Below are 12,363 nucleotides of genomic sequence, written 5' to 3'. Positions count from 1 at the left end.
TCCAAAATGTCCAAGGAAAGCCATTCATTCACCCTTGGATATAGGTACATCTGTCTAAAAAAGTCAACTGTACTCACTAATAAAATGTGATAACAGTAGTTATCTTATGGTCATCAAATGCTCAGACTCTCATTACAAGTATAGCTAATAAAAATAACAACAAAGTAATCACTATTTCACATATAAAGAGTGTTTGGTAAATAGATTTTTTTACAGGAGGGTAGCAGAATAGCAAAAGGAGCCCCAGGTGGTAGAGAGGTTGGGAGGCTGTCATGGTAAAGTCTCTCTGCTAATTTCTGCCCACTTTCCCCTTTCTTTCTCGGAGGCATTCTAGGAGAGGAGCCATCCCCTTCACAATACATCTAGCAGGAGGCCAGAAGAGGTCAGTGGAGAGCAGTTCCGGCACTCTGTCCTATTCAGAGGGGCTGGGCTCTGGCACATCTCAGGTTTCTACCCAAAAGGAAGAAGCCAAGAAAACAGAATAAATCTTTGTACTTATTTAAAACAAACAAACAATCAAACACACAAACACTTTGAAACAATCACAGACACTTTAAGGCTGTTACAACGTTTACCTTAAAAAAGGAAAGGTTTAAAGTAGGAAACAAAAGAATTCTTCAGTGTGGCTGTAAAATACAAGTTTTTACAGTAAAAGTTCCCTGAAGAGGACAGTGACAATAAAATAATAATGCCTTAATATTGATATACAATCCTATTTTCTCTAGTAGTCCATTATTTCTCAAAAAACATGAATTGCAGGCATATAATAATTCCCATTTAAATATACTCAGTATCTGTTTCTTTCTGATTATGGGGAAGAAACAGTATATGATGAATAAGAACTGATTAAGTATTACAAAGCCTTTTAAATTGATTCTAAAAACAAATAGAAAAACAGAAAATTAAACATGTTGTTTTAAATATTTAAATATAAAATTTTCCTCTTTTAGCTTCAGGGAAAAAAAAGTCAATAGAAATAAAGTCAATAGAAAGCTACCCGCCCTTTCCATTTAGAGCTAAAGAATTAGAAGGAAAAGGCTGTAGACTTTTAAATACCAGTTCCTATATTTCCACTTGTCTCTCTTAGGAACTACCCTGAAGGTCCACCTAGAAGGTACAATACCTAAAAGCGAGCCTTAGATAGTCTTCACTGTGGGCTACTTTGCCACCAAAATGAAGGTCATGGTCTGGGAGACATTTACTGAGTATAAACTTGCAGCAGGGTACAGGCACAGAGAGAATTTGAACCACAAAATCCCATGTAGTGTCTGATTTTAAGGGCTCTATGAATCTAAGGGGGGAACCAATAAAATGAGAAAATGTTAAGGAAAGACCTAACGTGGGTAGATATAATCAACAGATTACAGAGAGGTCCAAATTACCTTGCCTACACCTCTAATTGTTCCTGAGAAATATTAACTTCCAGCCAAAGTGCCAAAACAGAATTTGTATGAGGTACATTTGAAAATAATGAGCTGCCCATTAAGCACTGCAGATGTGTCAAAAAGAAAAACAGGTTTTTATAAAATTGAAGCCATAAACTGAATTAAACCCTAGCAATTTAGTACTATTCCTCTAAATTCCCTAACAATTCTGATTTTCGGCTTGTTTTTATTAAATTAAAATTGTTCTAGCCTGACCTGTGGTGGCATAGTGGATAAGGTGTTGACCTGGAACGCTGAGGTTGCTGGTTCAAGACCCTGCACTTGCCCACGCAAGGCACATCTGAGAAGCAACTGCAAGTTGGTGTTTTCTGTTCCTTCCGACACCCTGCCTTTCTTTCTCTATCTCTCTCTCCTCTATCTAAAATCAATAAATAAAATCTAAAATAAATAAAAAATTTAAAATTGTTCTAACCTATCTACAAAGATAAAAAGTAAATTTCTATTTTTAAAAGTTCTGAATTGAATGATGTAAAATTAAATAAAATACAGAAATACATTTTAAGTACAAAGAACCCTCTCACTGTTGCCAGAAATCAACTAACAAAGGGGAAGAAAGTAATTTCACCACTGTGTTTTGTCACTCTCCTTTATGGAGAACACAAGAACACAGCTGTTTGCATGGCACAGTAAGTTGTAAAGTAGAAACATTTTTACATAGTCTACTACAAAGAAAAGTCTGCCAGACTTCTACTTCATTGGATAGTATTCAAGTGATTAACTACAACTTTCGAAGTAAGGGATGGAAAATTGTTTTGCATCTCAGTTTGTTGGTTCTCTTTTGCACAGCCTCTAAAAATCCATTACATCATTATTTGCAATGAATACGTAAGTAATTATAATAGAGCGATAGACACTCCATCTTACTGCAGGATGTAAATTATCTGTGGACAGCAGCAAGGCTTGTAGGTGCATAATTATCCAAGTATTTTCTTGAAATGGTGTCTTTAATGAGTATGAATGTAATGGTTTCCAATACCAAAATTTATAGCACTCAGCATTTCAGGACTAATGACAAATGAAATACGTATTGTTCTTTGTCTACAAGGGAAGCCCATTAGACAGAACATCTACTTGGAACACAAGTCTAGTTTTTTTTTAAATGGATCCTTTATCAAAGAAAATATATAGGTATCTATCTGTATTCCAAAATAAATCTGTGAAAGGAAACGTTCAGTAAAAGAGATACAGCCTGAAAACATAAATTTTTAATAAAAATTGTATAGAGCATTACTAAGATCCATGTTCAACCACAAAACAAAAGGAAATTTTGTCTCAATAAATGAACAGTAATTAATGGAGCACTTTTATGCCCTCCATAGTGCTAGGACTTTGGAAGGCAAAGAAAAATTCTATAACTTGGTTTCTATCCACCTCATAATTCAACCCCACCAAATGTAAAGATTTATGCTAAGTGCTTGGGATGTCACAAGGAGTAAGAAAGTATATTTAGGGCACCCTAATCCAGAAGCTCCCTACAGTAATGGAGACAGCGTGGATTCTATGGTCAAATGGGGTTTGAATCCCAACTCTGCCATTTACCTACATTATAAACTTGATTAAGTTACTAAATTTCTCTAAGCCAGTTTCCCAAGAAAAGTGATCTTGGGGGGTTAATCAATTGTAAGGATTAAGGGAGTTAATATATATAAAGCATATTGAATAGTATCAGACATACAGAAAACTTGATAAGTATTAGCTATAGTAATAATTATTTTTTTATGTTTATTACAATCAGCTTTCCACATAGCAGGTGCTCAACAAATGCTTGTTGAATGAATGAATCAGTCAATCAGTGAATAGACAAATATAGTAGAGGGATAAGATAGACATGCAAATTACTACAAGATAGACAAGAAGTGCCCCAACGTACGAAATATAATAAAAGGCTTGGTGGTAGGAGAGATGCTGGGTTGGAAGATGACAAAAACACAGGCTCTGACCTCTAGAATGCACTGCCCAGTGGGAAAAAATACACACAAGTCAGTCATTATAAAACTATGTTATAAACCTTCTAGAATTCACAGAACATTCCATCTAGGTTCTGGTTCTAACTGAGCCATGGCATCTCCTGGGGTACCCAAACCCCTGTATCTTTGTAAGTGGGTATACTTAGCCTCCTATAAAGCACAAACTGAGGAGCACGAAAGTGGAGAGGTGGGCCCAGTGCTCTTACTATTTCCTTCCTCATCATCTTGAGAAAACCACTGTTCTCTGAAGCCAGCTCTACTTTCTGCCATCACTCCTCTTCTGTGTCACTCTGTGTTCATTGAAGTCTTTGGTATCCTGTTCAGTTCTGTTGTTCTCCTGGTTGACTTCAATCAAGTGAACCATCCACCCTGAAGTTTCTCAATCTACTCAATTCAAACTCTGCTAATATTCTGTCAACCCCATTCTCAGGAACAACTGGATCTTACCATTCAGAACTGTTATACCCTTGAAATGTTGGATGTAAATATCCTATGTTCTAGCTACAATCTCTAACCTCTCAGTTCTCTCTCAGCTGTCCTCCTCTACGCCTGTAACAGGAATCATCATGGCCTCCAGCCCTTAATCAGTCTTTTCTCCCTAATTTTGGACTCCCATAGTTCCACTTCCTTCCTGATCAACCCTAAGTAATTTTATTAGGTCAACCATTCCTTTGTACATACCCTTTTCTTGATGAGCAAATAAAAATCATGATCATGCTTTTACCTTCTTTACTCCTTCCTCTAGGACTGCTAGGAAGTATTTACTGCTGTGCTCAGGAATTTGTGTTTAATCCTAACGGGAATGGAACACTACAAAAAATTAGAAATATTTTGCTTCACTTAAAACTTAAAAACTTGAGCAGAAGAGGAAAGAATGAAAGCATCTTAATAACAGAAAATAGTGACCCGAGGTGCCAGTAACAACAGAGAGCAGGAATGCCAGGGTGCCAGGCGAGCACCCTGAGAGTCTGCTCCCTTTGCCTCCACTGCCGCCCCCACCCTCTACTCGGTCCAAGAGCAAGAAGAAAAGTCCGAGGGCACAGTGAGAAGGGAGCTCCTCGGGGGCTAAGCCACCTGCAGATGCCAGTTCTCTCCTAGCATCTCGTGTGAGTGGTATTAACGACTATTTGTCTTTAAACAAAGGCTACTAGTAAACATGGGTGGATTATTAGCTCAATAGTGAATGTACTTATAGTTCTAGAAGTTAAGGTCCAAAAACAGAGTTCTAGAAATAAAATTGCATCAATAGTGTCAGAAGGCTGCTAGATGCATAAATTTTCTTACCTTGTCACTTTGAGGTCAAAGACTATTATTAATACTTGAATTGCTCTCAATTCTTGCATTTCCTTCAGTTCAGCCCTGTGCCTTGCAGAGAGGAGCTGGCTAGGATGTGGTATATAGGACTACATGTTACTGAAACTTACCTGGATCTGTGCCCTGTCAGGCTCCCTGATTAGAAGCCCATTAATATCCCCATCATATATATATATATATATATATATATATATATATATATATGTAATCAATCACACAGAGTGATTAAGCAGCTTGCTTAAGGTCAAATACCTAATCAGTTATTATAGATTTGAGACAAGAACCCAGGTCTCTGGCCCTTAGCCCATGTCTGTATTATACCACAGTGTTTACCACTCGGGGTGCCTTGAGTTTGGGTTCAAAGAATCAGCATTAAATCATAAGGCTATTAAGGAAACTTTGCCAGTAAACATTTTAAGTGAGTACAAGTCTTCTGAATAGAACTAACATTTTAATATGATGAATGTCAAGAATTAAATGCTGTTTAAAATGCAGAATTACACATGAACATTGTCTTTGACTGTGGCTTCTTATTAGTTAACATATAGACCTTTAAGAAAAAGATTTTAATTTCTTCACCATTAACATAACAATTAATACAGCTTGTTTATTTGCAATGATGCACTCAGGCAGGCTAATCTATAGCAAGATATTTATGTAGAATAAGCTACCTCTCAGCTGAGTAGATTAATAGCCGAGCCCACCTACTTTTTGTGGTTAATTAAACTTGCTTTGTAAGAGGCTGTTCTTTTATGTTTTTCCAGCAGCTCTGGTGAAGTAATGACTTCTGATGTACAGTATGTAGAACATAAAGAGCCTTCCCCTTTCCTGTTCAACATATAATTGCTGCATTTGTGCATGCTGTGTAAGTTGAAAATAACAATATAAAGTTAATGAAGAAAATAAGTACTGGTTGTAATGAATTAGTAATATTGTTAGATTTGTATCTGGAGTTTATTTTTATTGTTGTAAGTGGAATACAATCAACAGGGACATGTAATCAAACTGTGCATGCTTTCAGCTCTTGAGATTTCTCTGAAAAGGAGCTAAGGTACCTTTATCTCCAAAAGCCTATTCTAAATTCAATTATTCAGTACAATCATTTTAAATAAGCACGTCTCACATTCCAGGGTCTTGTAGTACAAAAGATACATTTCTTAAATAGGCTTTCATTTCTTTCGAAGTATGAAATATAACTTTCTTTTAATACTGAAGTTAATTTTAATTGTATAAAATATGAATAGATTCTCTTTATTTAAAAAACTGAAATATTTGACATAAAGTGCCCTTTCCTACCTGTTCCCAAACCACCCTCCTCCCGTGTCCTCCAACCACTGTTGTTATGACGTAGGTGAGGTTTCTCCTGCTCTTTTCTAAGGCATTTACACGTGTCCTCATCATTAAAAAACTAAGTTTCTTTTAATATTATATATTTCTATTTTTAAAATTTTTATTTATTTTAATTTATTGTGTTTAACTAGATTCAAGTGTCCCACTGAATATAACACCCTCTCCCCATCCCCCTTGTCCCTATTTACACCCCTTTTGCCCCCACCCCTTAACTCCCTCCCTGCTTCCCTCTGGGATTTGCTGTCCTGTTATCTGTATCTATGTGTTATGTGTATATAATTTCACTAATCCCTTCACCTTCTCTGATCCCATCCCCTCATCCCCTTTTAATGCTATACATTTCAATGTTAATTATTTCAAATTAGTATAATTGAGCCCCAAATAAATAATATGATCAAGATGTTTTTACTCAAGCTTCATTTTTTAGGATGTTTTTGATTTGGTTAATCCCCAAGAGAAATGTAGTCTGTTCATTTCGTTTGGCATTTTCAAGTAGTGACAGACAAACTCTTAACAGTGTGAAGGTGAGGACTGACAGTCATAGTCTATTGTTACTATAATTAGAAGTCATCAGAAGCTAATTAGTACTACATTAAAATGATAAATTATGAACTACTATATCTGTAGCTGAGACCAGGAACAATTCCCTAAATTTAAAGATTTATTTAAAAAACATCAAACTTGCTTCCTTCACAGCTTTTTATGTACTCCACGTCTCTTAAGATTTCACATAGGTTTCCAAACATTCTGCCACCTTACTATAACAGCATACCAAGCCGGACTAATTTTCCTTTAGAGGAGAAAGTAATGTTAAGATCACATGTTTTCCAGATTAATTTATAATTCTGTTTATAATGCTTTTTTGTAATTAGGTTTTGAAGTCCAACAATTACTTTAGCATATATATCATTAATTTAACCTTAATCAATTGAATAATACACTGAGTTGAAAAAAAATTAGCAGTTAACAAGAAATTGATGGTATCAATTTTAACATGGCCTGGCCAGGCGGTGGCACAGTAGACAGAGTGTTGGCCTGGGACTCTGAGGACCAGATTTGAAACCTCGAGGTTGCTGGCTTGAGCGCGGGGTCGCCTGCTTCAGCATGGGATCAGAGACATGAACCTATGGTTGCTGGTTGAGCCCAAAGGTCACTGGTTTGAATCCCAAGGTCACTGGCTTGAGCAAGGGGTCACTGGCTCAGCTGGAGCCACCCTTTCAAGGCATATATGAGAAAGCAATCAATGAACAACTACTGCAACTATGAGGTGATACTTCTCATCATTATCCCTTCCTGTCTGTCTGTCCCTGTCTGTTCCTCTCTCCCTCTTTTTCTCTCACTTAAAAAAAAAAAAAAAAATTTAACAGGGATGGTAAACCAACGAAAGCTAATCTGAAGACATCATTCTGCTTCACTCCTGCTTTCTTTATTTCAAAATAAAATCTACAGTTTCCCCATGTTCATAGGATATTTGATCTTGTAAAAGAGAGCAAGAGATAAACAGTTCACATCTGTGCAGGGACTACAAGGCTCTCCAACAGGACTAGGCTTACCTAAGCAAGCTTTTTCTTTTTTACTAGTTTTTTAAGAAGTGTAAATTAGTAAAACATGTATACAGTTAAAAATAATTCAGACCACTAAAGAGGATATAAAACGAACAGTTAAAGCTTCTCATCCCGTTTCCCCCACCAGCTGCCTCTCCCTAGAGGTGACCACTATAAACAGCTCTTTGTGTCTCCTTTGAAACATCTTCCTATAAAAATGTTTCATATAAAAATCCACTGCCCACCCAGTCAAGTCCCAATGGGATCAAACTATAATCTAATTCTGTATCTTGCTTTTTTCCACATGATTCTTTGAGATCTTTCCAGATCAGCATATGCAGATCTCCTTAATTCTTTTAGACAAACACTTAATATTCCCTTGTATCAATAGCAACATGTGTCCTATTGGTGGACACTTAGTTATTTACTTTTTTGTTGTTTTTTGGTTGTCGTGGTTCTTGAAAACTATGATCCAAAAAGCATTCTTATATATACATACATATATCAGCATGCAATTTTGCTATATCAATGGGTTGTTGGATTAAAATAAAATTTATAGCTATTACAAAATTGTTCTTTAAGTAACAATATCAATTAATGTCTCTACTAACAATGCATTCCCATGCCTACTTCCTCACACACTTACAAACACTGGGCATCAAACTGTTTAATCTTTGGCGATGATGGGGGGAAACTGTTAATTTGCCCCTTATGATGAAGTCCATCATTTCCCCCCCTTTTGTTTACCAACCAACTATGATACTTCTTCACCAAACAGCCTATTCCTATCCATGTTTGTGTTCTTTATTGCCTTCTTCTTGATTTATAAGATCCTCAACTGATTTGTTGATTAAAACTTAGCCCTTTGTTATGTATGCTGCAAATAATTTTGTAATTTTCACAATTATCTTTTGACTTCGTGGGAATTTTATTCATTGAATAATTATCTTTTATGTAGTCAAATGTGTTCATCTTTTTCTTTTTTTTTTAATTTTTTTAAAAAATTTATTCATTTTAGAACGGGGGGGGGGAGAGAGTGAGAGGAGAGAGAGAAGGGGGGGGGGGCAGGAAGCATCAACTCCCATATGTGCCTTGACCGGGCAAGCCCAGGGTTTTGAACCGGCGACCTCAGCATTTCCAGGTCAACGTTTTATCCACTGCGCCACCACAGGTCAGGCGTGTTCATCTTTTTCTGTATAGGTTCAGCATTTTGGGACCTTTTAGCAAGGTCTTCCTTGCCTCAACATTAAATAATAATAATAGTAATGTTATCATTATTATTATTACTTCTCAGCCATGATCAAGTAGTCATTGGCTGCCATCTATTTGCTAGGAAGATGCTGAATGCTGTAGTAATATGGAGAAACAGGTCATCTGAACTATGCTTAACAGTAGCACACAGAGCAGTCTTCTGGTACCAGCATTACAAAGAATTATGAAAAATAACCAGTTCATTGTTTTGCTCCTATTTACCAGCCGCCCTGCCCCGTGGAGGGAACCTGTCCCTGCCCTGGCCTCCCGGCAGCAGCTCTCCTCCCCCTCCTGGGACTGGAGTAGAGGGCAACACAGTTCAGAGAGGTCCAAATCTATCAACAAAACATCAAGCCACAGAGATACCAGAATGGAAGTTGCAGATAATAGAGGTATACAAATAAAATGTATTATAAGAAGAAATAGGTCAAAGAAAAATTACTTGGGACTTAAAAAAAAATTACTAGATATTCTGCGATGTTTTTTGTTATGTTGTGTTAGTTTCTGTGTTTTTTTGGTGATATTCCACTTGCACTTTTATTTCTTTAATGCCACACTGTATATATATTGCTTTACATAATAACTACGTGAAAAAAATTAAGACTGTTCTATGAAGACTGCTTTAGAGTCTGATTACGAATCACATCCTGAATTAGAGGTTGCAGAGGACATAATAGAGTACAGTCAGCCACTGTAAGAAACGGTCCGTCCATGTTAAACTACTCTAAAAAGCACATACTGTAAATGTGTGATTCAAATATTTATTTTGGTCTAGAGCACTTATGTTAACAGAAGATTCAGTCATCTAAAGATTTAAATGAATACTATGTCTAAGGCGCTGGCCAGATATAGAGATATATAAAGCTGGCAAGTACAGTCTAGTTGGATACTGAGAGAGAGAGAGAAAAAAAACGTGTTTGACAAACTTGATTCAATCTTTTCTATCAGAGTTAATAAGATGTTTTGGGAAATTTCAAGCAATGAAGGTAGGGTGAAAATGTGTGGTCTGTTTATAACTGCTAGTTAGATGAGAAATAACTGAGTCAATTATTCCTAAAACAACTGAGAAAGATGAACCCTTAGTCAAAAAATTTACCTAAATTTTTTAAAACTTAAAATCATGTTACATTAGAGAAGTCTGTACTTTCAAATGTTATGCTTAATATATTGTAATGATCTATTTTTTGTACATAAAAGTATCCTATTATTAATAGAAAGGAAGTTATAAACTTATTTTCTCAGGAGTGGCTAGGGTTACTTTTACATTAAATTTAGTAAATTTTTTGACTGATTACCTTTGTAATCAATTTTTTAAACTCAGAATTGGTGGAATAAACGTCAAGCCCACAGTCTTCTTGGCAAAAGACTGTGGTAGATGTTTATAATGCATTTTTATAAATGTGGTCCTCTTATCTGTTTTTCAAAATCTAGTTATTATATTTGAACCTAAATTCTATCTCTCTTGGCCATATGATGAGTTCAGTAGACACAACCACAAATTATATCCATCAGCTATGTCCTTAGGCTAAACAAAAGAGGTCACCTAACTCACTTTGGTCTCTCAGGTACTTTACTGAGGTCCCATTATCTGTCATCAAAGTCAAGTTTATGAGAGAAAAACACCAACAATGTAAATCCCAGTAATTTGGAGGGGAATTTAAAAAGCTCCCAAATCAGTACTTCCCTCAAATGTTAAATAATTCACTGTGGCATTATAGATACAAGCCTTCAGGCAAAAGCTACACTTGAACAATTAAGAAAGCAGAAGCCAAACAAATGACTTCAGGGATAGAGAAACAAATTAATGGTTTCTCGTAGTGTAGTACTATGCCAAATTACATTTTCACATTAACAAGTGTATAAAACACCCGAGCATCAGCAATGACGTACTGGATCAAGTTTGATTACAGAAAATAGCCTGGAACCAGGATTATTCCCTAAATGTAATTATGTATTCTATATACTTGGGTATGAAACCCATTTATATTATTTGGAAAATTTTTATATTCATAATGTACCACCTACTCTTTTGCAAAGTTCTTTTACAATTGTTCATGTTAACATGACCATCTATCAAATGCACGCGTTCCTGTGAAGGCTTAGAAGGTGATGCAGCTGTTTCTTAGACCCTAGATAAGAACTTTGAAACACAGGGTTACATCGCAGTACATTGTGTGCATACAGGTAGGAGCACCTGCACAATAGAAAGAGTACACACTATAGACTAAAGCCAGGATTTAATTCCCAACTCTATCACTTTCTACCTAGAGGATTTTAGACAAGTCTTAATCTCAATATTAGCTTCTTTTTCTCTAAAATGGGTATGATTCACTTATGGAACAAATATATACTGAACACCTATTAAATGTCAAATAGTACTTTTCATGGATTATTTTAGAATTAGCAATAATAAAATTTAGCTAGTATTCCTTAGAGAGGTGTGTATGGTTACCCAATGGCAAGAGCAGATGACTGACCAATAAATCAGCAAACTAAAAACCAAAGAAATTCCTATCAGGAGGCGAAGATACCCAGGATACAGGGTGATGTGAAGTCTGCTTGCTTTCCAGGGATTAACAGGTTATTGGTTATGGATCCTTATGTGTTTTCTCCAATTATTTCAACTAAACTCAGTCAAGAACTTGCTACAAAATTTAAAAGGTAAAGTTTTGACCTCTAATTCAAGCAGTTTGGGGGAAGGATGAAGATGTATTAAAGATTTGCCAAGTTGCTTTCAATTCAGGAGTTTTTCAAAAAAATATTTTACAAGAAGACCTTTTTTGGTATGTTAATTTAATGGTAAGTCTAGTCTACAAGTGAAATAAATTGTTTAAGTTAAACTGGAAAATCAGAATGGAATCAAGGAAAAAAAAACAACCCATAATTTAGAAAGCAATGTCAAAAGACTAATTTCTTACCATGAATAGATCCCAGTGACCACGTCATAGTCCTGACAGTGCGCATTCACGCTGCCGGGCCCAGCAGCTTTGGAGATCAGCAGCACCACCAAGCCCCGCAGCTGCAGGTTGCTCCGGCTGTCCTGCACAAACCCCCTGCCAACAGGTTAAAAAAGAGTAAGATTGATACACTTTCCATAAGATCAGTCAGATCATGTTACAAATTGCTGCAAATATGCCTATACTTCCAAAATCAGACAATGAAACTTGAAGTAGAATTGGGGGGGGGGGGGAGAAAGAGTTAATAGGCAGAAACAATGAGTTCAGCAAACAACTGGAGAAACCCATAAATGGTTGTAAAAGTGACGATCTCCAACTGTGAGGCTTGACCTGGCTTTCTCTTCTTTTGGGGCTTTCCCACTGTCTATACCCTACCTCACAATATTAAGCATTTGCTCTGATAACAAGAGGGACCCATAGTTCTAAACTGCTTGGGTAGCTGACAGCAACTGAAATAAATACAAACTGTAGGGCTTAGGTGAAGCTATATTATTTGATGACGGTGGTAAAAGGAAGTGATAAAAATTATTTGTCT

At 36.3% G+C, this 12,363-nt stretch overlaps 1 protein-coding gene across 2 annotated transcripts in view; it reads right to left on the bottom strand.

The window, feature by feature from the left end:
* Positions 1-12,363, bottom strand: part of PDSS2 (decaprenyl diphosphate synthase subunit 2) — a 296,876-nt gene that overhangs the window by 151,096 nt on the left and 133,417 nt on the right. The window contains exon 2 of one of the 2 annotated variants that reach the window (XM_066373544.1): positions 11,790-11,924. The exons of the other annotated variant lie outside the window; for it this stretch is intronic. Coding sequence (XP_066229641.1) covers positions 11,790-11,924 — 135 coding nt within the window. The remainder of the gene's footprint in view (positions 1-11,789; positions 11,925-12,363) is intronic. 2 annotated transcript variants of the gene reach the window in all.

This window comes from Saccopteryx leptura, chromosome 3 (assembly GCF_036850995.1).
Source record: "Saccopteryx leptura isolate mSacLep1 chromosome 3, mSacLep1_pri_phased_curated, whole genome shotgun sequence".
Taxonomy (NCBI): domain Eukaryota; kingdom Metazoa; phylum Chordata; class Mammalia; order Chiroptera; family Emballonuridae; genus Saccopteryx; species Saccopteryx leptura.
The sequence above is the reverse complement of the archived record's forward strand: the minus strand, read 5'-3'. Positions and strand labels throughout refer to the sequence as shown.